The sequence below is a fragment of the Protopterus annectens genome, chromosome 5.part0, assembly GCF_019279795.1.
Source record: "Protopterus annectens isolate FY-2018-M chromosome 5.part0, PAN1.0, whole genome shotgun sequence".
NCBI lineage: Eukaryota > Metazoa > Chordata > Ceratodontiformes > Protopteridae > Protopterus > Protopterus annectens.
In genome coordinates, this window is record NC_056735.1 from 37,309,431 (window position 1) to 37,337,394 (window position 27,964).

The 27,964-nt window shown below is 42.7% G+C and overlaps 1 protein-coding gene across 1 annotated transcript in view; it reads right to left on the reverse strand.

Moving 5' to 3' along the window:
• The window catches only part of TBX19 (T-box transcription factor 19), a 584,718-nt gene that overhangs the window by 365,071 nt on the left and 191,683 nt on the right, over window positions 1-27,964 (reverse strand). The window contains exon 2 of the mRNA XM_044072087.1: window positions 14,871-15,135. Coding sequence (XP_043928022.1) covers window positions 14,871-15,135 — 265 coding nt within the window. The remainder of the gene's footprint in view (window positions 1-14,870; window positions 15,136-27,964) is intronic.

A 27,964-nucleotide genomic window follows, 5' to 3' on the forward strand; every position in this document is an offset into this window, starting at 1 on the left:
GTCTGTACAAAGAAGTATTCAATATAGTTTTCTAGGAGATACAAATAAAAAAAAAACATACGAGAATTTCAGTAAAGGTCACTAAGAGATGTTTACTGAAATGCTTGATATGTTTAAAGCAAGGGAGCAACTGTGCTGATGAAACAGATGCCTGACAAATATATTAGTCTGGGATAATTGTTTGTATGCTGAGGCTGGCAGTTTTTTGTGGATGATGGTGGGGTCTAGCATTAACAAATTGTACATTTCTCCTTAAAGATGTTTACTTGACTGAAACGGTATTTGGCCTATTGTGGAATGGAAAGATATTTTTTGCAAACTTTGAGCCCTTTATTTGCTAAAAGAGAAGGTGTGACAATATGGATAAATCACTGTAGTGTTTCTAAAGAAGTGATGTAGAGGAATGTAATGAAGAAGATCATGACTTGAGCAATTAGGTTGTAATTAAAGACCCAGTGAACCAAACGTTAAATACATCCTGATTCAGAGCAGATTTTCATGAATGTATTTCCCCCATTCCTCATTGTTGCATGATGTCATAGTGGGTTTATATAAGGGGATTAGAGTACATTCCCCATGGACACTCAGTATATGAAATCTTCTTGTATTTGTGTAGATGATATGTCAAGGACTTTGCTCATTAGTGCTTATAATAATCTAAGAAATCAATGCTGGAATGTGTGAGTAGATGTAAGGCACTTCTGATAAGAAACAGAATTTTCTATGTCATATTTTAGGAAAACGTATTTAGACATGATGAAGCCTATAATGAAACAGTCACAATATTATTGATATAAATTTAACACTGAGTTTTGTAATACTCCAGTGCAGATGCACACACAATTTTAAGCTGATTTTTCCCCTTTAAGATGTAAAGAAAAGTGATTTTATTAAAAAATGAGCATGCCACTGACGACTGCTGTGTCTGACTAGACTTAAGCAAGACATGAGTAGCCCAAGGAGGAAGGGGGACAGTACTGACCTGGTCTTCCCTTCAACAATGCGGAGAGGAAGGGGTGGACATGATTGCGTTACTGGGTAATAGGGCTCATACGACAGTGTGGTTTACAAGTCCAGGAACAGAATTAAGGATAACAAGGACAGAAATCTGGGAATGTACAAGGATGAACTTCAGACCACTAAAAACATAACTAGAAGAAATATGAAATACTGGCAAAAAACAATAACAGGGAGTGATTTATTTGTGGACTGCTTCAGGAAGGAAGTAAAGTAGGAAATGAAATCCTCCACCAGTAGAAAACGAATGAAGTGTCAGAAGAGGATGCAACTAGCTATGCAACAGATGGATAAGAAATGGAGTTGTTATAAGTGAAAAAAGGAGGGAAAACAAGAAATGTTCATAGGTTCATAGGTTCATAGGTTCATACTAGGCTATCTGCCCGAGGGCATTTACAAGCCTAGCCCATAGTTTTGTGGCTTACGCCACCCCTTTAGTATGGGGAACTATACCCATTATTTTGCTGTGCCTCTGTTGAGCAGTGACACTGAGGTAATCCCTGGGGTATATCTGCGATCTCCCATCCATTGGTCAAGATTTCTCTTGAACAAGGCCAGCGAGGTGCTCTGCCTCACATATACCGGGATTTTATTCCACGCATAGGGAGTCTTTGGGTGATGAATCTATCCCTCCAGCACGTCCTATTAATAGCCGTGTCGAGGTTTAAGTCTCCCGCCTTGTGGCTCTGACGGATCTAGATTTTTGAGGTGAAGCATATTCATCAAATCTGGGTTTGACATGGCCTTGTATGTTAGGCAAAGGTCACCTCTGAGCAAGTAAGCGTTTACTGAATAGAGCTGGAGTTCTTTCAGTCGGGCAGCATAGGACAGATGTTTGAGACCCTTTATCCTTTTGGTGAGGAACTTTGTGGCCTCTCCAGCTGCTGCAAGTGTCGGGTCAGATACATTCCAAATGGGGCATTGTACTCAATCATTGGTCTGATGAGTGATGAGTATAGGGAGACTATGACCTCCCTTGATCTAGATGAGAATCCCTTCATGATAAGGTGGGCAATGTAGAAGGTCTTCCTAACTACTTTAGCTACATGGGTGTCGAATGACAGACTACTATCAACCTGGGTCCCCAGGTCCCTGATAACTTCTTCTGTACTCAGTGGATTGCCACCTATTTGGTAGCTAGGGGTAACCTTGTTTTTCCCGAAGGGTATGACTATGCATTTTTTGGCATTTAACTTTAGGCCATGGCTCTGGCACCAGTTATCCGTTTCTGTGAGACCCTTCTGAAGGATATCTGTGTCAGATGTGTTTTCTACTATGGCACCCAGTTTGCAGTCATCTGCAAACTTTGTCAGCCATAACCTTCCTGTGTTTGCTTGTACTTCGGAAAAGTAGATGCCAAACAAGAGTGGCCCCAGGACTGAGCCCTGTGGTACACCACTTGTGACAGGCTTTGAGTCTGACATGGCGCCAGCAACTCTGACGCTGTGGGTTCTGTCACTCAGCCAGTTTGCAACCCATCTTGTGATGTATGGGTTAACATTTAAGCTGATGAGTTTTTCAATGATACCCGAGTGGGGTATTGTATCAAAGGCCTTCGCCAGATCGAGGTAGGCTGTATGGACTGCCTTCCTCATCAATGGCTTTGGTGACTGTTTCAAAAAGTCAACCAAGTTTAGAAGGCATGATCTGCCTTGACAAAGCCAAACTGGGATGGATCCAAAGTCTGCAAATTCCTATGTCTTTATTTATGAGGTCCATTATGATCCTCTCCATGGCTTTGCAGATAAGGCTTGTCAAGCTAATGGGCCGGTAATTTCCAGGGTCGGTGGAGGCACCGCTTTGTGAAGTGGGACCACAGTTGCAGTGCGCCACCCCTGGGTACGTATCCAGAGGTAAGACTATGATTAAACAGCTGTCCTAGCTGTGGGTTTAATTCCTCGTTGAGTTCGTGGAGCACACAGCCGGGGACACCATCAGGTCCCATGGATGCTGTGTTTTTGCTTTGGAGAGAGCAGTTCTCACTTGGGCGTTGGAGATGTTTGGGGGCTGCAATCGCTGGTATAGATATCTCCTTTGGGGGGAAGTTTGCACTGAACCTGTCAGCCAGTATGTTGGCAATGTCTGTAGGATCAGTAATCTTCACATCATTTTGAACTAGTTCTGAGCATATCTGGGAGTTTCCTCCCAGGTTTCTAACATAGCTAAAGAAGGCCTTATGATTGTCTTTTGAGTCTTTAGCTATTTTTCTCTCAAAATTTGCTTTGGATGATTTTATGAGAGCTCTTAGTTTTTACTTATAGTGATCAAGGGTGTCTTACCTTTTAAGGATTTTGCTCTATCTTGTAGTAGCTTCCTCCTTTGTTGTAGAGTTTGTTTATGGCTGGGGTCCACCAGAGTGGACGCTTGCCTTTGGTACAAAGAGTCTTTGTTTTGCTTGGGATTGCCTTATCCATGCAGTCCTGCAGGTGCTGGTAGAAGGCATTTGTAAGTGATTCAGCAGCTTGAGTACTGTTTTCCGGCTCGGGGCCTTAAAGGAGACCACACTAGTCTTTAGAAGTGTGAAGTCGGCTTTGAGAAGTTCTTTACTGTGGTCTTTTTATTTCAGGTGGGGTGGGATGAGGACCTCCAGCGAGATTAGTTTGTGATCTGATCTCACCAGTGAGGGGTATACTCGTGTTGAACATTGTGCTCCCATGTTCGTGATGATGAGATCAAGTATGTTTTCTCCTCTTGTGAGGATGGTGACTAGTTGTTCCATGGCATTTGAGTTTATGAATTCCAGGAACTTTTGGGCTAGGGTGTTTGGGCTTGAGTAGTGTTCCCAGTCTATATTAGGGTAATTGAAGTCACCTAGTATGATGGTGTTTGGTGATACATTTATCCCTCTAGTGTTTTCAGGAAGGCCATGTGAGGTTCCTGAGTTTGTGAGGGTGGCCTGTAACATGCTACAATTTGCAGAGCAGTCTTGCCTATGGTTAATTGCACCTGGATGGTCTCCGATGCATCGTGCGTTGCCACCAGTCTTGAGGTGTGGGTGTCTTTGATGAATATGGATACCCTCCTTTCTTGGTATTGTCCGGATTTTGGGGCCGGAACGCATGATAAGAGGTAAAACCTGATAGTGCTGGGGTGCTCTCAGGAGCCTTGAACCAGGTTTCTGTCACTGCACAGACATCGATGTTCTCCATACTGAGAAGGGCCTCGAGTGCGTGCATTTTGAGATTTAGACTTCTGGCATTGAGCAGCATTACCCTTAGTTTTTTTCCTTTTTTGTGTTCTAGGGTGGTAGGTTTAGAATTTGAGCCTTGCCTAAAAAAGGCACTATGGGGGTGGCAAGAGCCTTTGCCAATATCCGGAATCCCAGGGGTGACAGGTGCAAGCCGTGGTATGAATGTTTAATTAGACAATGGAAAATGACAGATGGTGGCATTTAAATGGGTTAGAAATCATGCAGAAATACAAATGAATTATCTTAAAAAGGGACAGGAGGCAAGCTTCTGGCATGGGAAGGCATACACGGCATATATGAATTAAAAAGAGATGGCAGCAGCTCAGAATTAGGTTCATAGGTTCATACTAGGCTATCTGCCCTAGGGCATTTATAAGCCTAGCCAGAGTGAGTGTGGCTTTCACCACCCCTTAGGATGAGAATACTATACCCATTAGTTTGCTGTGCCTCTGTCCAGCAGTGATACAGAGATGATTCCCGGGGTAAACCTACGATCTCCCATCCACTCGTCAAGATTTCTCTTGAACAGAGTCAGTGAGGGGCTCTGCCTCACATGGACTGGGATTCTGTTCCATAGTGTATGGAGTCTCTGGGTGATGAATCTGTCCCTCCAGCACGTCCTATTTATATCCGTGTTGAGGTTTAAGTCTCTTGCTCTCGTGGCTCTGGTGGATTTGGATTTTTGAGGTGGAGCATGTCCATTAATTCCGGTTGGACATGGCCTTGTATGTCAGGCACAGATCACCTCTGAGCAGACGGTATGCGACTGAATAGAGCTGGAGTTTCTTCAGTCGGGCATCGTATGACATATGTTTGAGCCCCTTTATCCTTTTGGTGAGGAACTTTTGGGGTCTTTCCAACTGCTGCAGGTGTCGGGTAAGGTACATTCCGAATGGGCGTTGTACTCAATCATTGGTCTGATAAGTGAAGAGTACAGGGTACAATGACCTCTCCTGATCTGGATGTGAATCCCTTCATGATCAGGTGGGCAATGTAGAAGGTCTTCCTAACCACTTTGGCAATGTGAGTGTCAAAAGAGAGGTTACTGTCAACTTGGGTCCCCAGGTCCCTGATAACTTCTTCCGTGTTTAATGGATTACCACCTATGTGGTAATTAGGGGTTACCTTGTTTTTCCCAAAGGGTATGACTATACATTTTTGGCATTTAGCTTAAGGCCATGGCTCTGGCACCAGTTATCCATTTCTATGAGACCTCTCTGGAGGATGTCTGTGTCTGATGGAGTGTCAATTATGGTGCCCAGTTTGCAGTCATCTGCAAATTTTGTCAGCCACAATCCCCTATGTTTGCCTGCACTTCAGAAAAATAAATGCCGAACAAGAGGGGCCCAGGACTGAGCCCTGTGGGACACCGCCGTGACTGGCTTAGAGTCTGACATGGCACCAGCAACTCTAACCCTGTGTGTTCTGTCCTTGAGCCAGTTTGCAACCCATCTTGTGACATATGGGTTTACATCTAAGCTGGTGAGCTTTTCTATGATGCCCGAGTGGGGTATTGTGTCGAACGCTTTTGCTAGGTCAAGGTAGGCTGTGTGAACTGCCTTACCCTCATCAATGGCCTTAGTGACTGTTTCGATAAAGTCGACCAAGTTCAAGAGGCAGGATCTGCCCTTGACAAAGCCAAATTGGGTAGGATCCAGTGTCTGTAGGTCCCCAATGTCTTTATTTATGAGTTCCATTATGATCCTCTCCATAGCTTTGCAGACAAGGCTCGTCAAGCTTATGGGGCAGTAATTTCCAGGGTCCGTAGAAGCACCGCCTTTGTGGAGTGGGACCACAGTTGCCATACGCCATACTTTGGGTACGTATCCTGTAGTAAGGCTAAGATTAAACAGCAGCCTTATGTGTGGGTTTAGTTCCTCATTGAGTTCGTGTAGCACACAGTCGGGGACACCATCCGGTCCCATTGATGCTGTGTTTTTTGCTTTAGAGAGAGCAGCTCTCACCTGGGCATCTGAGATGTTTGGGAGGCTAGACTCTGGTGGGATAGATATTTCTCCTTTTGGGGGGGAGGGAGGGGAGAAATTTGCACTGAACCTGTCTGCCAGTATGTTGGCAATGTCTGTGGGTAGAGTGATTTTTTTTATCATTTTGGACTAATTCTGAGCATATCTGTGAGTTTCCACCCAGGTTTCTAACATAGCTAAAGAAGGCTTTATGATTGTCTTTTGTGTCATTAGCGATTTTTCTCTCAAAGTTGGCCTTGGATGATTTTATGAGTGATCGTAGTTTTTTGCTAGTATTGATCAGAGATGCCTTCCCTTTTAGGGATTTTGCTCTGTCATGTAGTAGCTTTCTCCTCTTATTGTAGAGTTTGTTTATGGCTGGGGTCCACCAGACCGGGTGCCTGCCTTTGGTGGAAAGGGTCTTGATTTTATTAGGGATTGCTTGATCCATACATTCCTGGAGGTGCTCGTAGAAGGCATTTGTAAGGGTTTCAGCAGCGTGGGTTGTGGTTTCCACTGGCTCGGGGCCTTGAAGGATACCACTCCAGTCTTAAGAAGTGTGAAGTTTGCTTTTGAGAAGTTCTTCACTGTGGTCTTTTTGCTGGGGTGGAGGCGGGATGTGGATCTCCAGTGAGATTAATTTATGGTCTGATCTCACCAATGAGGGATATACTTCCGTGTGAAGCATTTTGTCCCCATGTTTGTGATGATCAGGTCTAGTATATTTTCTCCTCTTGTGGGAATGGTGACTAGTTGTTCCATAGCATTTGAGTTTATGAACTCAAGGAACCTTTGGGCTAGGGTGTTGGGGCTTGAGTAATGTTCCCAGTCTATGTTTGGGTAGTTGAAGTCACCCAATATGATGGTGTTTGGAGAGACATTCATACTCACCAGTGTCTTCAGGAAGGCTGTGTGGGTTTCCTGAGTTTGAGAAGGTGGTCTGTAGCATGTTACAAACTGTAGGGCAGTTTTACCTATGGTTAATTGCACCTGGATGGTCTCCGATGCTTCGTGCGTTGCCACTAACCTGGAGGTGTGGGTATCCTTTATGAATATGGATACTCACGCACCTTTTGTGGTTCGGTCCGGATTTTGGGGCCGGAATGCATGATATGAGGTATAACCTGATAGTGCTGGGGTGCTCTCAGGAGCCTTGAACCAGGTTTCAGTCACAGCACTGACATCGATATTCTCCATACTGAGGAGGGCTTCGAGGGCGTGCATCTTGAGGTTTAGACTTCTGGCATTGAGCAGTATTACCCTTAGTTTTTCTCCATTTTTGTTTTCTAGGGTGGTAGGTTTATCATTTGAGCCTTGCCTAAAAAAGGCACTATGGGGGTGGCAAGAGCCTTTGCCAATATCCGGAAGCCCAGGGGTGACAGGTGCAAGTCGTCCCTTGCGAAGCAGTGTGGCTTGTCAAGCATGTCATCCCAGGCAGACAGACATTGGATCCCCTTAGAATGACACCAGTAATTAAGCCAATTATTAAAGCTGATCATTTTGTCTCTGTATTGTGGCATCATTCTTGGTGAGAGTAGGATACTGCTCAGGGTCAGGGTCATACTGGCCTGGGCTACATAATCTGAGAGCTCCTCTATGTCTCTTTTCATGTAGTCCAGGGAGGTATCGCCTCAGGTCGCTCACACCGGCATGGACAATGACTGAGTCATACTTGTACTTGCTGTGGAGTGACCTGAGTGCTTGTGTTATGTGGCGGATTCTAGCACCTGACAGGCAGCTTACTGTGATCTTTTCCTTGTTCAGTCTGGTGAGTGGGACGTCAGTGTGTCTGACTATGGAGTCACCTATAACAAGTGTGTCTGGCATTGTGTTTGGCCTTAAGGGCTGTGACTGTTTAGCACACTGACTTTGAGAACTATGTGTTGCATGTCTTATGTCTTGAGGTGGCAGTTGCTTGGGTGTCTGCTTTGGAGGCCTCTGTAGTTTTGGTAGATTTTTGATCAGTGCCTCCGTATGTTTTGTGTGTTTATGTGTTTGTTTTGCAGTTGTGATAGTTCTATGTGAAACTGGGTTTGTGGTGTGCGTGGTTTCCTTCTCCTCCTGTCTGGTCTTGCCAGTCCTGAGTTGAGAGAGCTCAGCCTCCAGTTTGGCTATATAGTTGCATCTCTCACATGTATTTGTGTTTTGTGGGAGAAGGAGTGGGTTGTCTGTGTACATGAGGCAATTGTAACATTGCCTCAAGATGCCCAGATTCACCAGCTGAACAGGAGAGGACGCTAGCAACTGACCCTTCGACATGCTAGAAAAGTGAAAAGGTTTGCTGTGTAACTGAGTCAGAAGGGACCTATAGGGAAATGGGTACTCAAGGATTCTAGGCTAATGTAGTACTTTGTTTAGTATACAAGTACTTTACCTATATAAAATGCTTTAGGAGCAAGTGCTGAGCTTTTGAGATAGAGAATAGACTGTTTAGATTGCAAGTAGAGAAGTTCTAAGGGAAAAATTGAAGAGCAGACTTTACGGAGCCAGAAATAGTTTAACCTTGTTTAACCGGGCGCTGCCCGATGGTGCTCTATGGGCAACTCCGCTAAATCACGCAAAAGCGCTAAAGCGGCCTTATAGCAGGGGCTGAAAAGAGCCAGGAATTGACCCAAAACGGCCAATAGACTACAAGTTTCTGGCTGGAACCACTGCTCTAGGGACAAATAGGCTGCTCAGTGCTCCCCACTCCCACTGGTGAACAAAGAAGCTTCCCTTTATCCAAATAAGGATATGGAATAGCACAGGAACCAAGCCAAAGCCCAGAGATCAGCAAACTCTGAAGACTGGACTATTCTTGTTCAGTAAGGCGGGAAAACAAGATTTTTTTTTTTTTTTTTTTTTTTTGCAGAAAACAGGAAAAACAGACAGTAAATGCTATAAATGCTTTTAAACGGCTAGCGCACTTGAGTGTGTTAGCCTACAGGTAAAATTAAGAAACAAATAACTTTTTTTAAAAGTGCAAAACAGTTAATCAACACAAAAACAGTTTAAATAGAATGCAGAGCTGTATAAACAGGCGAAAATGCAGTAGTTAAGCAGTAAATAATCAAAAAGCCAGAAAAAAATACTTAAATCAGGAAAAAGTCACTCTTTTGCTCTCTGCTGCTTGTAGAACTCTGCAGGACACCACAAGGAGCTGTGCTGAGTTGAATACAAGCTTAAAAAGCGCTAAAGCGGCTTTATTACAGGGGGCTGAAAAGAGCTAGGAACTGACCCAAAATGGCCAATAGACTACAAGTTTCTGGCTGGAACCACTCCTCTAGGGACAAACAGGCCGCTCAGTGCTCCCCACTCCCACTGGTGAACAAAGACGCTTCCTTTTATCCAAATAAGGATATGGAATAGCACAGGAACCAAGACAAAGCCCAGAGGTCAGCAAACTCTGAAGACTGGACTATTCTAGTTCAGTAAGACGGGAAAAAAATTCTTTTTTTTTTTTTTTTTTTTGCAGAAAACAGAAGAAAAACAGACAGTAAATGCTTTTAAATGGCTAGCGCACTTGAGTGTGTTAGCCTACAGGTAAAATTAAGCAACAAATAACTTTTTTAAAAGTGCAAAACAGTTAATCAACACAAAAAAACACACAAAAAAAATTCTGAATAAGGGAATCCCATGGCTAAAAGGCTGAGTTAAATTAAAATTCTGACTGCTTTACTCTGTGGTGGTGAAAGCCCCCTCATAGGTTTCATGCAGGAGTTTCACCACCTGCATCCCCTTACTGATTATTACCTTTCACCTGCCTAAAAACCTTCATCCCTCAGTTTGGCCTTTTGGTTTCAGAATTCCGTCATTCAGAATTCTGTGTATTGATCTCCTGGCATATATGAAAACAAAAGGTTGACTGATGGATGGATGTTGGCAGAATTAAGATAAGGGACCAGAGAAGCTGTCTGCCCTCATGCTTGATGAACCACTGAATCGACTGACTGTAGTTTCTCCTTAGAAACCATAGTGGTGCTAGAGGTTTCATGCTTGCCACAGTTTTTCTGTAGAAGTCCACGCTTAGGAAACAGCTTCACATTTTCAAACTGAAGTTTATGGGGAAAAAATGTTCTGCAGGGCAGACAGGTAGCAGTAGCCCTAGACATAATTTATATACTAGCACCAGTGAAGCAGAGATTTTAGCTCTGAGACTTCAGCTCTTGTTTAAATAGCTAGTCATCCCCTAATGCATATCTGAACTGGTTCAGGAAATGCTGGGGGGAGGGTGATGAAATGTTTAAGGTGTTTACTACATACTCCTAAGGTACAGGGTTTGGTTCTCACCTTTAAAAGGAACATTGGCAAGGTTTAAAATGGCCCACAAGGGCAGCTAGGCTAGTACTTACTTATGAACTCATGGAGTACAGGATGTGCTGACCAGAATGATACGTGTTAGCAGTTGAAGCAGAATCATAGGGTCAGCTTACTCTTCCTGAAGTGGGGAGCAAAGTGAAGTCTGATACAGCAGCACTTACTGAAGGTGCACCCTGACACAGTACCACTTCCTGGAGGTGTACCCTGACACAGTACCACTTCCTGGAGGTGTACCCTCATACAGTACCACTTCCTGGAGGTGCACCCTGCTACAGCAGCCCTTCCTGGAGCTGTACTCTGATACAGCAACACTTCCTAGAGGTGCACCCTGATACAGCAGCACTTCCTGGAGCTGTACTCTGATACAGAAGCACTTCCTGGTGGTGCACCCTGATATAGCAGCACTTCCTGGAGCTGTACTCTGATACAGCAGCACTTCCTGGAGGTGCATCCTGATATAGCAACACTTCCTGGAGCTGTACTCTGATACAGCAGCACTTCCTGGAGGTGCACCCTGATACAGCAGCACTTCTTGGAGCTGTACTCTGATACAGCAGCACTTCCTGGAGGTGCACCCTGACACAGTACCACTTCCTGGAGCTGTACCTTGATACATCAGCACTTCTGAAGGTGCACCCTGATGCAGTAGCAGTATCTAGAGGTGCACCCTAATACAGCAGCACTTCCTAGATTTGCACCCTGGCACAGTAGCACTTCCTAGATGTGCACCCTGATACAGTAGCACTTTCTGGAGGTGCACCTGATACAGCAGCACTTCCTGGAGGTGCAACCTGATACAGCAGCACTTCTTGAAGGTGCACCCTAATATAGCAGAACTTCCTGGAGGTGCACCCTGACACAGTACCACTTCCTGGTGGTGCACCCTGACACAGCAGAGCTTCCTGAACATGCTCCCTGATACAGCAGCACTTCCTGGAGGTGCACCATGACACAATGCAACTTACTAGAGGTGTACCCTGATACAGCACCATTTCCTGGAGGTGTACCTTGATACAACAGCACTTCCTGGAGGTGCACCCTGATACAGTAGCGGTATCTGGAGATGCACCCTAATACAGCACCACTCCCTAGAGGTGCAGCCTGGCACAGTAGCACTTCCTGGAGGTGCACCCTGACACAGCAACACTTTCCGGAGGTCAACTCTGACATAGAACCACTTCCTAGAGATGCACCCTGATACAGTACTACTACTTGGTGGTGCACCGTAACACAGCAGCACTTCCTGGGGGTGCACCCTGACACAGTACCACTTCCTGGAGGTGCAACCTTATACAACAGCAGTTCCTAGTTCAGGCCAAGAAGATGACCTCTCCAGTAGGAGATGTGGAGCATTTAAGTCATCCTGTAGGTAACACGGGAGTGCACAATTGCATAAAGACCTCATGTGCAGCTATGGCATAACCTTCCTAGACTCACAAAAAAAAGACACAAATTAAAAACCTGTCCCTCCATGCATAACTATGGAGATAGGAGCTAAAACACAGCACAGGAGATATAGAACCAAGTGTATCTACTTCTACATCTGTATCTTTATTTTTAACCAATAAACACAGAAGGACACAATGGACAGTTTCTGGCTTTATTATTACTTTTCTGTTTGAGCTTACTACTTGTTCATTTGTTTTCCTAGGCAAATGAACTTCAAAGTGCTGTCTGTAACAGTTTGTAATGCTGATATGTTTTTATTTATTTATATCTAACCAGTGACCTACAAATGATTGGCAGCTTATGATCGACCATGAAATAATCAAAAACAAAGCAAAACTTGAAAAAAAGAATTGCAGGGGAGCAAGCTCCCTGCACTCTCAAACCCCCTGATAATTACATATACCAACTGATAAACTGCACAACAGTAAGGAAAGGGCACTCTTCCAGACCCTCACCGTTCTGCGATCTAACAGTGAAAAAGCCATTCATTTTTGATTTGCTGATTTTCAATCAGATGTACTGGCTTTTCACTTGTTGATGAAAGGATTTATCAACAGGATCATTTTTGTCAAGCCTCTGCTCAGTGAACCACATCTCAATGAACCTGAATGATTGACTCCCACTCCAGGAAAACTTACTGGGGAACTCAGGAATGGAAAGGTGGCGCAGCAAAGAGTTGCTTATCCCAACTAACTGGGACCTAGGGTAGTTTGGATAATCAAACATACAGTGAACTGGATAAAAAACTTCTAAAATCTTGTTTTTCCTGCATGCAGAGAATACACTTTTCAACCATTCAGCAATTCCAGTGGACAATAAAGAATGTTTTTCACACATGAGCAGGCTACAAACTCAAAAAAACATGCACAAGCGAATACATATAACGTTTACATATTCAGACTTTGATTTTTCCTACCCGAAAAATTTGGAAGGCTGAGTTCTGATGATTGACGTTTCGGATAATATACTCTGTACTGTAAAGTTATCTATCTATCTATACACAGACACTCACACAGACAACACACACACACACACACACACACACACACACACACACACACACACACACACACACACAAACCCACTCACACACACACACACACACACACACACACACACACACACACACACACACACACACACACACACACACACACACACACACACACACACACTCACACACACACACACACACACACACACACACACACACACACACACACACACACACACACACATAAATACATACAGTCACAGGCACACTTACATGTGTGTATTTATATATGATAATTCTGCCTTATTTAAATTTATTTTCTACACTACAAATTAAGTATTTTCATTCCAGTCTTCGCACGAGTGAAACTAAACACACAAAGTGGTAACATTACAGTTGCGGACACTGCATGGTTTGACCACAGTAACGACACATTCACATTATTCATACATCCCAAATACTACCATTCAGGTAAAGCACTACCATTCTTATCCTTAGGGTTATCATTTACTGTTCTTACTATAGGTATTCAAGCTTATTTCTCCATAAATTATTGAATCACTAAGCTAAGCCTAAGAGCAACTCTACTTCTAGGGGTCAAGTGCTCCATTGTGTTGTCCTTTGTTACATTATTTGAAGCCCTGTGCTAATATTTTAGCACTTGTAGAATGAGACGCTCCAGTACTTGATGAAGCCCATAAGACACAAATGCTGTTTTAATGACCGATTTGAAAATACTGTGTGTTTAAACAGCTTACTCTTTTCAAATGCATAGTCAGCTGAAGGCAGTAGGAATCAAACCGAAACTGACCTACCTGGTGTAGTTAATTTCTTTGATATTTAGACTATATCGTTAGATGAGTGACAGTGCATTTGCGTGTGTGTCTGTGTGTCTGTGTGTGTGTGTGTGTGTGTGTGTGTGTGTGTGTGTGTGTGTGTGTGTGTGTGTGTCAGAGAAAGAGAAAAAGAGAGAGATTTGAGTTTCATGAAAAATCAGACTTTTTCTTAGTTGCTGTCCTTATAGGCTCTTGAGTTGAAAGTTGGTACAGAAAGATAAGAACTATAGACATTCGCCTATCACCTTAAAATGAAAACAGAGCAAAGAAAGATGGGAAAATAAACAATAACATTACTAAGGAAATATAAATTATTTCACTAATGAAGCCGGAAAGGTAAAAGTCAAAGCAATCATAAATTTGTTTTTAAACACAAAATCATTTTTGGCCTTAGAGTCTGGCCTTGCTGTATTAATGCAGGTGTTTTTGTTCGAGTTACTGCCTAAACATTTGCAGAGCCAATGTATGATTTGCACCTGGAAAGATAAAGCTAACATAGAATTCTACTCAATTTGAAAATTATTAGCTAAAAAAAAGATACATGATGGAAAAAAAAAACAATTTTCTACTCTTTTAAAGAGCTTTGGTTCACCTTTAACATTCAAATGATTCAAAGGGAAGTAAATGTTTCTTATTTACCTACCTTTTCCAATGAGTAAAGAGGAACACTGATTTGACATAATAGTTGATAATTATCCTAATGCGTAACTAAGTGCTGTAATTATTTAATTTAGGACTGGCTTTCACTGTTGTCTTAGACTGCTGCCAACATTACACTTATCATAAAGAATATGGGGATTCATCAATGCAATACCCACAACCATTTTTGTACTCTGAGGTCATAACCAAGCAACACTTCTCAGCCAAAGTCTTAAAAATGCCTTATGACTGCACAATGCAGAGCTCTCTCTTTTGACATCAGGAAGTCCATTAAAATCTGCAAGTGGCAATTAAGAGCTGTTTATTCCTGTTTACATTTGGTCTCGGTAGAATAATAGGCTCCTGTGGGTGAAGTGGCCCTTAGAAGCTTACTCTAAGTGCATAAATGCGTACTTGATATTTTTGGTTGGTATGCATGTGATTATCAGATACAACAGCAAACAGAGTTTGGGTATTAGTACCTGGCCACCGCCGTTTAGCTTGTTGGTTAACTTGACTTTGCTAAATGAGATGGGGGCTTTCATCCAGTGTGCTCCAAAATTGGGTGAGTCTGGGTGGATGTAGACACAGCTGTGGTTCTGTGGCTCAGGTTTCCCAGCTGGGGCCCACTCTCCATTTACGTACTTCCACCGGTGGCTGTCAACAGGAGCAAAGTCCAGAAGGAAGGAATACATCGCATTTGGATCCAGGCCAGAAACATTGATTTTCAAAACAGGAAACATTCTCCTAAACAGAAAAAGAAGAATGCACAAAAGAAACAATCTTAAGAGGTTACTCTTTTTATGAATAACAATACTGCAGCGGCATTAGACCCTTTTGTTACATTCAGTATAATGGCTTAGGCATATTACACTCCATTCTGCTGCAAAGCAAGACCTGGCATGATTTTGTATGAAAATAAACTATTTTGCAGAGAGATCTGTAAACCAGTAAAACAATCAGCGTAGCAACCCCCTGAGGTAAGGTATACTATTAGACTATGTGACACTGCTAATCAAGGCTTACATACTCTGGCAGTTTAGGTTGGAGAATTAAGGGTATGAATTTCTAATGAGCTTCATTCTGCAATCCTAGGTTCGACTCCCTCAACTTCTACTTGGAAACTATGTGACTCGGGAAATCAAGTAATCATTATCAGACATTGCTCATGGGTCAATCTTGAAAAACGGCACTTGTGTTTAACAAGCTTAATTGGTTAAATTTAAATAAAAAAGGGGTAGAGTAATGAAGCATGGGTGGATGGCATGTCTATATCCCATAAGCCATGATGTATTAATTCAGTTTTGAGATGCAGCATTCTGACCAACTCAGTGATAGTAAATGCCCTACCTTCAGCAAAATAATTGCCTGTTTTGCTACCCTTTCTCAGTAATATGCAAAAGTATTTATTTTTGCTGCTGATTTTTTGAGATGTATTAAACAGCAAGTGCACAGAAACAAACAGCTTACATTTATGGAAACAAGACACAGTAAATAAAAGCAGTATGAGTAATCAAGCAAAGAAGATCAATGAATGGGTGGCACCGAGGCTCAGTCGGTAAGGTTTATGCTTCAGATTTCTCATATCTGTGCATCTATCTTCACCTCTGGTTACTGTATCTGTGGAGTTTATTTTCCTTGTGTCTGTGTGGGGCTTCTATGTGCACCCTGGTTCCTCCAGTTCCCAAAAACATGCCAGTTCATTGAGCTGAACTACCTGTGCGTGTGTGTGTGTGTGAATAGATGTATGTATATCTATGTAGATATATATATATCTATACACACACACACACACACACACACATACACACACACACACACACACACACACACACACACACACACACACACACACACACACACACACACACACACAGAGAATATGCTGATTTATATTTATCTAAATAATGCATAAGAATCAAAACACTAGTCATTAATATCAGCATTTTGAAAATCAACATACTGAAAAAATCCTGAACATCCTGAAAATCCTGAAAAAAGGATTGCAAAAGGAAAACAAGCAGTTTCTTTTTGCCATCCATTAAGCAAAACCCTACCACTAAATTCAGGCATACCTAGTCTGAATACTAATTGTTGTTGTTGTGTCTTTCGGCTTATCCCGGTTAGGGGTCGCCACAGCAGAACTCCGGTCCGCTAATGTTTGGTAGTGGATTTTTACATGCTGAGTTACCAGCCCTGACGTACAACCTTCAACGAAGGCACGCCCATTCACGTATGCCTCCACACAGAAGATGCTCTAGCTGAGAATCGAACGGGACAACATCTTGCTGTGAGGCGACAATGGTACCGCAGCACCACTACCGCGGGAGCACCTAGTCTAAATACTAGTAGTATTACAAAAAGGCTTTTTCTAAGGTAATATTTAGGGCTGGGGCTAGTGGCAGGATTAAAGTTAGCATGCATTAGGAATGAGTTTGCCCCCACATCACCTTATTAATGCATGCTAATCATACCCCTAACTCTGCTCATGCCCATAACCCCAAACCTACACACACCATTAAATTCACCTCCCTTATGTAGTGCTTACTCTAACCTTAACACACAAACATTTGCACACACATCCTACCCACCAATGCCTACACTTATCTTTCCCATACTCACTTGGTCTTCCAGCTCCCAAATCTGCAACACTTGATAACCGTAACTCTTTACAGGTTCCCCAGCACTTCACTTTGTCGAAAAACTGCTGATTCAAAAAAGTGAACAACACCTATATATAATACATAATACACAATGCATAAAATAATATAATGCAGTCTGATATACTGTACTATCCAACAATATATGTGTGTACATGCATATATCAATATGGACCCCTTCAGAAGCTCAAAGTTTCAAAACTTCAAACTCCAAACGGCCGAGACCATAAGGTTGAAGTTTTGATACTTTGAACATTTGAATGGAGATCGCCATTCAGCACAGAGCGGGACATTTACTATTTTCCTCACTGTAATGCAATCTCAGAATTGGTATATTTATTTAGCAGGGGGTGTGGGGGATGCAGGGGGGGCTGACCCCTGCAAAAATGTAAAACATTTTTTTGTTTTTATTTTTTTATTACATTTTCGAAGTTTCAGAACTTTGATCTTATGGTCTCAGTGGATTGACATTCAAAGTTTAACTTTGAGCTGCTGAAGTAGATCTCTCTCTCTCTCTCTCTCTCTCTCTATATATATATATATATATATATATATATATATATATATATATATATATATATCATAACCTAATACCGAGGAAATGTAGTTTTCCAGTCTTAAGGAAGAATAGAGCAAAAAACCTGAAAACTAGTTGTACTGATACAATTATTCTTGATATCAGCCTATGAATTACTAACACAAACTATTGTCACAACTTCTTATGTAACATCTGTGTAAAAGCTCACTTTGCATTCTTATTAAAAATAAGCAAATAGGATTCAAGCTGCAGTTGTATGTTTAAACCATAGTTTATTAAGTTAAAACAAAAGATGAGTGCTTTTGCCTTGTTAGAGCTTCACTGGAACTAATCTCGCTCTCTCTCTCTCTGTATATATATATATATATATATATATGGTTCCCCTTCACAAAGTCGAACATTCAGAAACTTGAAATGCATATGGCCGACGCCATATGCTCGAATTTCTGAACCGCGACTTCGTGAAAGGGAACTACAAAAAAAAGAACATAACACAAAAAAGTGTTTCTGCAGGGGGGGCAAGTTCCCCTGCACCCCCCACACCCCCGCTACTTATTTATTCCAACTCCAAGATCACACAACAGCGCAGAAAGGGAAATCCCCCATTCTGTGCTGTATGCCATTCCTCGTTCACACAGTTGAGCTTCCACAATTTCGAGCATATGGTCTCGACCATATGCATTTCTAGATTGTGGCCGTTCAACTTTGTGAAGGGGAACTATATATATATATATAGATATATATATATATATATATATATATATATATATATATATATATATATACACACTCATCAATGTAGCTGTATGTATGTATATCTATTTACATCTATCTTATATATATATATATATATATATATATATATATATATATATATAAAATATATAGAGAGAGATGTGTGTGTGTGTGTGTGTAATATCTAGTTATCTATGGGTCAATATGTTGACCTCCAAAATGTTGACCTTACAAGGTAAACAAATCAGACATCAACATATCACCATACATGGCCTGAGAAAGAAACTCGATGCATGTATAAAATAACATAATTCTTTCCAGGGGGCAAGCCCCCATGCACCAAGCGCACCCCCTGCTAATTCTATATGCTAACTCCAAGATTGCACAATCCCCGGGGAAAGGAAGAGATAGTCTGCACCTGTCACCCCTAGGATTTTGGCTACTGGCAAAGGCTTTTGCCTACCCCCTAGTGCCTTTTTTATGTAATGTCACAAGTAAAAAATGTTCATTGTAAAATCTTCCTTAAAAACCAGCATCAGGGTCATGCTGCTAAACGCTAGGAGTCTTAACCTAAAACTACACTTGTTGGAAGCTGCCCTCATCTTGGAGGATGCTGATGTCTGTGCAGGCACAGAAAACTTTTTCAAGGCTGTGGAGAACACCCTGGCCATATGGGGTTACAACTCCTTCTACTCCTCCACATCAAAGGAGGAGGATCTGTTTTTATTAAAGGCAAATACTCCTCCAGATGAGTATGTCTAGATGAGTCCCTCAAACTTCTTTATGTACAATTCCTCATAGGTAAAACTCCTCTTCAGATTATCACCAATTATAGGACCCCCCCTCCATGAACCAGGACACCCACAAGGTCTTCCCGGACCTCCTGGAGTCCCTCAATATACCACCAAACACCCTGATTTTGGGAGATTTAAACTACCCCTCAATAGAGTGGTTTAATTATTCCTGTACCAATGCACTCAGCCAGAGATTCTTGAACTTTGTAACTCCATTGCCCTGGATCAGCTGGTAGACACCCCTACTAGGGGTTTTAACACCCTGGATCTGTTACTCACAAACATGAGTGATCTTTGCACCACCCCAAGTGTACAGTCATCTCTAGTGAGATCTGACCACAAGTCAGTCACACCTGATGTAACAATAGTGCATGACCCCCCCCCCCATTTGTTAGTAATTACAGGTGTGGGGGGTAGCCACATTCTTTGATTTCCTGTCCTTGCCTATTTAAGTGGTACAGTTTGAAATATTTTCTGCTTAAAAACCTGAGCTTTGGCCGGCTAAGATCTAGCAGTATTCAGCTGGACGTATAAGAGAGTTTAAGTACCTTTATCTGCACTTTTTTTCAAAGAATACAGTATTTAAATTGATTTAACTGTGTTGCAGGAATATATATTAACTGAACTGGAAATTTTGACTCTGCTCTTCAGTTAGTCCTACCCACCCTCCCTGTTTTTGTTTTGGTGTTAATCTTAGTGGCCTTGAAACTGCCCGCCCCTCTTGTAAATATGTGTTTGGATACTCCTTCTGGGCCCATCTCATTTGCTCACTCAATTGAGTGCAGTGAGATCATATTCTGATTTCAGGCACTCCTACTGTGTACAAAGAGAGCATCTGGGAAACAGAAGAAAAAAAAATCTAAGCTTGTTTCCTGCCTTTCCTGTTAAGTGGTATAGACTGTTTGTAGGCTTCTGAGCCCCCAAGCCCTTCTGTGTAGGAGGGAAGCCTTCTAGCTTAGTTTTTTTTTCTTATAACTAGCCAGTTTTCTAGTTTCAGCACTAAAATCTGTTTCTTTGAGCTCAGCACTTGTTCAGAACTCATTGTAAGCACTACATAAGCTGCAAATTACTACAGCACTCAACTTTCCTCACTTGTCTAGTGGAAAGCAGTTTTTAGTACTTAATAAATAAGCACTTATCCAGGCATGTCTAAGGGTCAGCTCCTAGTGATTTCTCCTGTCTACCTGATGAATCTGGGCATCTTGGGGCAATGCAGCAATTGCCTCATGTACACAGACAACCCTCTCCTCCTACCACCCAACACTACAACCTGTGAGAGATGCACTTATATAGCCAAACTGGAAGCAAAGCTCTCTTCACCCAAGACTGGACTAGACAGTCAAGAGGAGAGGGTAAACACTTGCACCACACCACACTCATCACATAGTCCCTCAAAACCCACACCACCAAAACACACACATAGAAACACAAAACACACACCTACATTCACGGAGGCTCTCAATAAAAACCTGCCCAAGCATCAGGGACATCCAAAGCATAAACGCAAGCAAACTCCACCCCCCAACACAACCCAAATGACACAGAGCCCACAAACTCAGTGTGCCACTCAACCACAGCCCATAAGGCATAACAACGTACCCAACACTCTAGTCATAGGTGACTCTATAGTCAGGCAAACTGATGTTCCACTCACCAGGCTAAACAAGGAGAAAGTTACTGTCAGCTGCCTGTCAGATGCCAGGATCCGCCACATAACGCATGCACTCAGGTCACTCCACAGCAAGTACAAATATGACACTGTCATTGTCCATGTTGGTGTGAATGACATGAGACGTACCTCCCTGGACTACATGAAAAGAGACATGGAGGAGCTTTCTGATCTTGTAACCCATGCAGGTATGACCCTAGCCCTGAGTAGCATCCTGCCATCACCCAGAATAATACCACAGTACAAGGACAAAATGATTGACTTCAATAATTGGTTAAGCTTCTGGTGTCATTCTAAGGGGATCCAGTATCTGTCTGCCTGGAATGACACGATCGACAGACCACGATGCTTTACCAGAGATGGTCTGCACCTGTTGCCCCTGGGATTCTGGATACTGGCTAAGACTCTTGCCACCCCTATAGTGCCTTTTTTAGGCAAGGTTCAAATGAAAAATTCACCACCGTAACCGGTACAAGCAAGCAAAATCTGAGGGTAATGCTACTCAATGCTAGAAATCTAAACCTCAAAATGCACTCACTCGAGGCACTCCTTAAAATGGAGAACATTGACATCTGTGCAGTGACAGAGGCCTGGTTCAAAGCTCCAGAGAGCACCCCTGCATTACCAGGCTATAATTCATACCACACCTTTCGGCCACCTAACCCAGAAAGAAGCACTAAAGGTGGAGGAGTGTCCATATTCATTAAGGATATCCACACCTCCAGGCTAGTTGCACAGCATAATGCATCCGAGATTATCCAAGTGCAACTAACCCTGAGCAAGACCGCAATCCAAATTGTAGCTTGCTACAGACCCCCACCATGCCCCAGGATTCACACTCCTCATTTCTTGATACACTGGAAAGTATTAGGGTACAACCCAACACCCTAATAATGGGCAATTTCAACTACCCCACCATTAACTGGGAAAACTACTCATGTACCAACTCTTTTGCTCAACGTTTTCTAGAATTCATAAATTCCAATGCCTTGAATCAACTTATTCACACCCCCACCAGGGGCAGCAATATCCTAGACCTGGTCATCACCAACATGGGAAACAGGTGTTCCACACCAGAGGTCAATTCCTCGTTGGTCAGATCCAACCACAAAATAATCAGCCTAGACATCCACATCCCACCCCCAGCCCCAGTTAGGGAAACCATCGTAAAAAACTTCTCAAAAGGCAACTTCACACTTCTTAAGACAGAAGTGGCAAACTTCATGACACCCATGCAGACAGACAATAGAGGTATGACTGACGAATCCTACACAAATGCACTTTATAAGCACTTACACGAGTGCATGGATCATGCTATCCCTAATAGAACCAAGATGTTATCCACCAAAAAAAGGAAGCCAATCTGGTGGTCCTCTGCCATAAACAAACTCTACAACAGAAGAAAGAAACTGTTGCAAAATAAGAGTAAAATCTCATAACTGGAGGAACTCCCTGGTCAACCTCAGTAAGAAGCTGAGATCCCTCATAAAATCCTCCAAAGCTAGTTACAAAAACAAAATTGTCACGGACTCTAAAGACAACCACAAAGCATTCTATAGCTATGTCAAGAATCTAAATGGGAAGACTCAGATCTGCTCTGAGTTACAGCATAATGGCACTAAATATACAGAACCAACTGATATTGCCAACATCCTAGCAGATAGGTTCAGTGCTAACTTTACCCCCCTCTCACCCCCTAGAGGGCCCATCTCTATACCGGAAGAATGCAAAGTTCCTATAATCACGGCTGCACAGGTAAAAACACACTCTCCAAAGCCAAGAACACAGCATCCATGGGACCTGACAATATCCCAGGCTGCGTTCTACATGAACTACAGAATGAACTGGCACCCTACCTAAGTACCATGTTCAATCATAGCCTCACCTCAGGCTTTGTACCCACTGAATGGTGCACCATGACAGTTATCCCACTCCACAAAGGGGGAGCCACGACAGACCCCGGGAACTACCGCCCCATTAGCCTGACGAGCCTGGTCTGCAAGGCCATGGAACGTATCATCATGGAACTCATAAACAAAGACATTGGTAATCTCCAAACTCTGGACCCTACTCAGTTTGGATTTGTAAAAGGCAGATCATGTCTTCTAAACCTGACTGACTTCTTTGAAGCAGTCACCAAAGCCATAGATGATGGTAAAATGGTTCACACAGCTTATCTAGATCTCGCCAAGGCTTTCAACACCATCCCCCACTCTGGAATTATAGATAAGCTCATTAAACTAGGTATAAATCCCTGTGTCATAAGATGGGTCGCCAACTGGCTCATGGACAGAACCCACACTGTGAAAGTAGCGGATTCCAAATCCGACATCAGACCAGTGACAAGTGGAGTACCACAGGGTTCAGTCCTGGGTCCTCTCCTGTTTGGTATCTACTTCTCTGAAGTGCAGGACAACACAGAAGGTCTTTGGCTAACAAAGTTTGCAGATGACTGCAAACTAGGAGCCATAATCAAAACTCCTAACGATGTGGACAAACTACAAAAGGGCCTCACTGAGACAGATACCTGGTGTCAAAGCCATGGCCTGAAGCTCAATGCCAAAAAGTGTATTGTCATCCCCTTTGGTAAAAACTCTGTACCCATGAACTACCACATAGCTGGTAGTCTACTTAATGCCGAAACTGTGATAAGAGACCTTGGGACACAGGTGTACAGTAGTCTCTCCTTTGATAATCACATCGCCACAGTGGTCAGGAAATCCTTCTACGTGGCTCATCTCATTACAAAAGGATTCTCATCCAGAAAAAAAGAGGTCATTGTTCCCCTCTACTCATCACTCATTAGACCCATTATAGAGTACAACGCCCCTTTTGGTATGTACCTCACAAGACATCTACAACAACTGGAAAGACCACAGAAATACCTCACAAAGAGGATTACTGGCCTCAAACAGATGCCCTATGCAGACCGTCTCAAAAAACTACAGCTTTACTCCATCGCATATCGCCTACTCAGGGCGATCTCTGCCTAACATACAAAGCTATGTCAAACCCAGAGCTGTTGGACATGCTCCACTTAAAGAAATCCCAATCCCTCCGAGCTACACGCTCTAGGGACCTTAACCTTGTCACCACAATAAACAGAACATGCTGGAGGGATAGATTCCTGTCCCAGAGACTTCCCATACTCTGGAACAGACTACCTAGCTATGTCAAACAGAGCTCCTCATTAGCACTCTTCAAGAAAAATCTTGATGATTGGATGGGAAATGGGAAATTCACCCCGGGGATCACTTCTATGGCTCTGCTCGACAGGGGCATAGGAAAATAATTTTCTTGGGTGGCGAAAGCCAGGGTACATTTTTTGGGCAGGCTTGTATGGGCCCTAGGGCCGATAGCCTAGTACCTACCTATGAACCTATGAACTAAACTAAACTAAAACATTTCTCCAAAGCTAATTATAATCTATTACAAGATGAAAATACTAGCTTAATATCCCCTTCTCCTGCTGATGGCAAGGATACCTATGCCAAGGTTTACTCCAATGCCTTGTAAAAACACCTCAACTGTTGCATTGACTTAGCTGTACCCGGCAGAATAAAAATTAAGCTCCTCGTGTAAAAAACAAGCCTGTTTGGTGGGCATCTGCCATAAACAGGCTGTATAAAAAGGAGAAAGAAACTACTGTCCAAAAGCAGTAGAAGATGGTCCCCAAACTCTAAGGACTGCCTTATTGGAATAAATAAGCAAATTAAACACCTAGTGAAAAAATCCAAAGCTGACTATGTTTTTTATAGGTTTGCACTAGGCTAACTGTCCTTATGGACCATTTTAAGCCAAACCAATTACCCCATGTGGGAATCAAACCCTGCTCCTTGGGTCTATAAAGTAAATACCCTAACCATTATGACTACCTCCCACAAATTAACATCCATTGCAAGTCTTGAACCCAGGACCCTGTACACTATAGTCACAGTAGTTAACCACTAAGCCATCACAGCAGTATGAGTCTAAATTGGCCGCACTAGCCAAGGGTAACAACAAGGCATTCTTTAGTTATGCTACAACCTTAAAGGAAAATCCCAGATTTGCATTAAACGTGTAGTAAATGGCACAACATATACTGAAGCTGGTGACATTGCTAATCTGCTGGCAGATAGGTTCAGTGAAAACTTCTCCCCCCTGTCACCTCCCAATATACCACAAGACATTGCTCCCACATGTCCTCCCCAACAATCTCTAAGGAACTGGTCCTTAATGCCCTTTCTAAGGCAAAAACACAGCCTCTACAGGACCAGACAACATCCCTGACTGCATCCTATATTTCTTAAAGCAGGAGCTAGTGGCACCTCTGAGTACCCTCTTTAACCACAGTCTAAGCACTGGGTATGTTCCTGGAAATTAAAAAATGGCCACTGTCATCCCCCTCCACAAAGGGGGCTCCTTTGCCGACCCCAGGAATTACAGACCTATAAGTCTAACCAGCATCATATGCAAGGTCATGGAGAGAAGCATCATGGATCTCATCAACAAGGACATAGGCGACCGCCACACAATAGACCCATCACAGTTCATTTTCTTCAAATGGAGGTCATGCTTACTGAACTTGGCGGACTTCTTTGAGGCAGTCAACAAAGCCCTGGATAAAGGCAAAACTATGCATACTGCCTAGTTAGACCTGGCAAAGGCCTTTGACACCATTCCCCTTTCAGGTGTCATTGATAAACTTACCCAGATGAATGTAAACCAGTATATAGTAAGGTGGGTTGCTAAATGGCTCACAAATACAAAACACACAGTTAAAACAGGGGACTCTTTATCCACCTCCAGAACAGTAACCAGTGGAGTACCACAAGGTTCTGTGCTGGAGCCCCTGTTGTTTGGAATTTACTTTTCAGATGTTCAGGCAAAAACAAATGGCTTGTGGCTAACAAAGTTTGCAGATGACTGCAAGCTGGGTGAAATCACTGAATCCACTAGTCACCCTTCAGGAAGGTCTCACTCAGACCATTGACTGGTGTCAAAGCCATGGGCTCAAGCTAAATGCTAAAAAATGTATCATCATTCCCTTCGGTAAGGGAGACATCCCTGCAAAGTACCACATTAACAACAACATCTTAAGTGCCCAACCTGTGGAAAGAGATCTGGGCACACAGGTTGACAGGAACCTCTCCTTCAACCATCATGTTTCCGCAGTGGTAAGGAAAGCCTTTTACATTGTCCATCTCATCAATAAGGGCATTGTCTCTAGAAAACAAGAGGTTATAATTCCCTGTACTGCTCCCTTATTAGACCAGTTATAGAATGTACCTCACCAAGTACCTCCAACAATTGGAGAAACCTCAGAGGTACCTGACAAAGAAAGTTCAAGGTGTCCAATACCGATCCTATGCCGATAGACTACTCAGGGGTGACCTCTGCTTAGCCTATAAGGCAACTGCAGACCCTGCCCTGATGGGAATGCTATACATTAGCAAGACAAATGGTACTCACTGCACCTGCTCTAGTGACCTCATCATGAGAAGCGGTATCAACAGAACCTGCTGGAAAGACAGGCTCATCTTCCAAAGGCTGCCCTACTCTGGAATAAGCTTCCAATCTTAGTAAAACAGAGCCCCTCACTTACTCTGTTCAAGTGTAATCTGGATAATTGAATGGGGAATTACAAATTCATCCCTGGGGGTTTACCTGCGTCCCTTCTGGACAGGGGCAGCAGGTGTTGAGCCAAGTCTACCAATAGCACCATTAAAAGATGAAAATACTTGGTTTGGTTTGTAAGGGCCTCAGGGGCATTAGCTTAGTAACCTGCTATGATCCTATGAAATATTCCTTACCCTGGGATTGTTGATCTCACACACCTGTCAACCACCTGTCCGTGCTGACTAAATTCTGTCATTTTGACAGAATGTCTGACACCCGTATATATCTATATCTGTATCTATAGGCAGGGATCACTGCAGTGGCTCTGCTGGACAGAGGCACAGGGAACTAATGGCTCTGCTGGACAGAGGCACAGGGAACTAATCTAAGGGGGCGGCGAAAGCCAACACATTCTGGCAAGGCTTATAGATGCCCTCAGGCAGATAGCCTAATACTTACCTACTATCTTTTTGTCGATTTCACTGTAGGCGAATTATTATTTCTACAAAATGTAAAAACGAAAATTAACTACAGCGAACAACAAAAATCTCGAACTCGAAAGTGGCGAATGTTCGAATTTGACATAATTCGAACATTCATCACACTTCCACGAATAAGATTTCTGTGCATTGCACATCAAAGAATGAAGATATATGGATCCTGTAAAAATGGTGTTTAATGATGTAAGAAAACAGTTCGTAGATTAGTACTAGGCTAAATGCCATTGTGCGCCATTTTAAGCCTAGCCAATTACCCCATGTGACAATCAAACCCTACATCTTGTGCCTGTAAGGGCAATCACCTTAACCATTTTGCCAAACTCCCACCCTTCATTTAGAATAAGAACACTCATCAATCTACCTGCTTAACTGAATAAATTACTGGAAACTTCAACAATGTGTCCTTATTCTTCCCAAAGGAAGGGTATCAGAGAGAGAGAGAGAGAGACTCCTAGATCTGCTAGTTAAACTGATTTATCTGGACTAATCCTTTATACTCTGTCTCCTGTATTTAGAAGGATACATTTTTAATTTTCACCTAGGCCATCCTTTTTGAAGGTACTTCACAAAAAAAAAAAATCCTCTTCCACTACTGATATTGAGAGTCTCCCTTCTCCTGCTTCAATGGTTATTTTACTTTCTTTACCTTTAGACTGCTGTTTCTGTCTCGCTCTCTGCATTGGTGTTGTAGGAAGAAGCTTAAGATTCTGTTCCACTTCCCCTTCCCCTTTTCCTTCAGTATGAAATTCGTCTCTCTCTTCCTCAGTATCTGCTTCCATTTATGTATCTAATTATGGGACCTTCCCTGTTAGTCTCCACAGTGGATTCTTCTTATTTTAACAACTGGAGTTTTAGTGTAAGACATCTAATCTTTGCCAGAGAGAAACAAATCTGACTAACTTTTGTCTATTCTCATCCTACACCTTTTACTTTACTGGAGGCATTTATTTCTGGCAATACATCCAGCTGAACTCCACTATATCTCCCATAATTCTTTCAATAGAAGACAGTCTTGGCCAGTTATCACATTATGTATTAAGTTAGGCACTAGAGTTACTGCTTAGAACCTTACCTAGAAG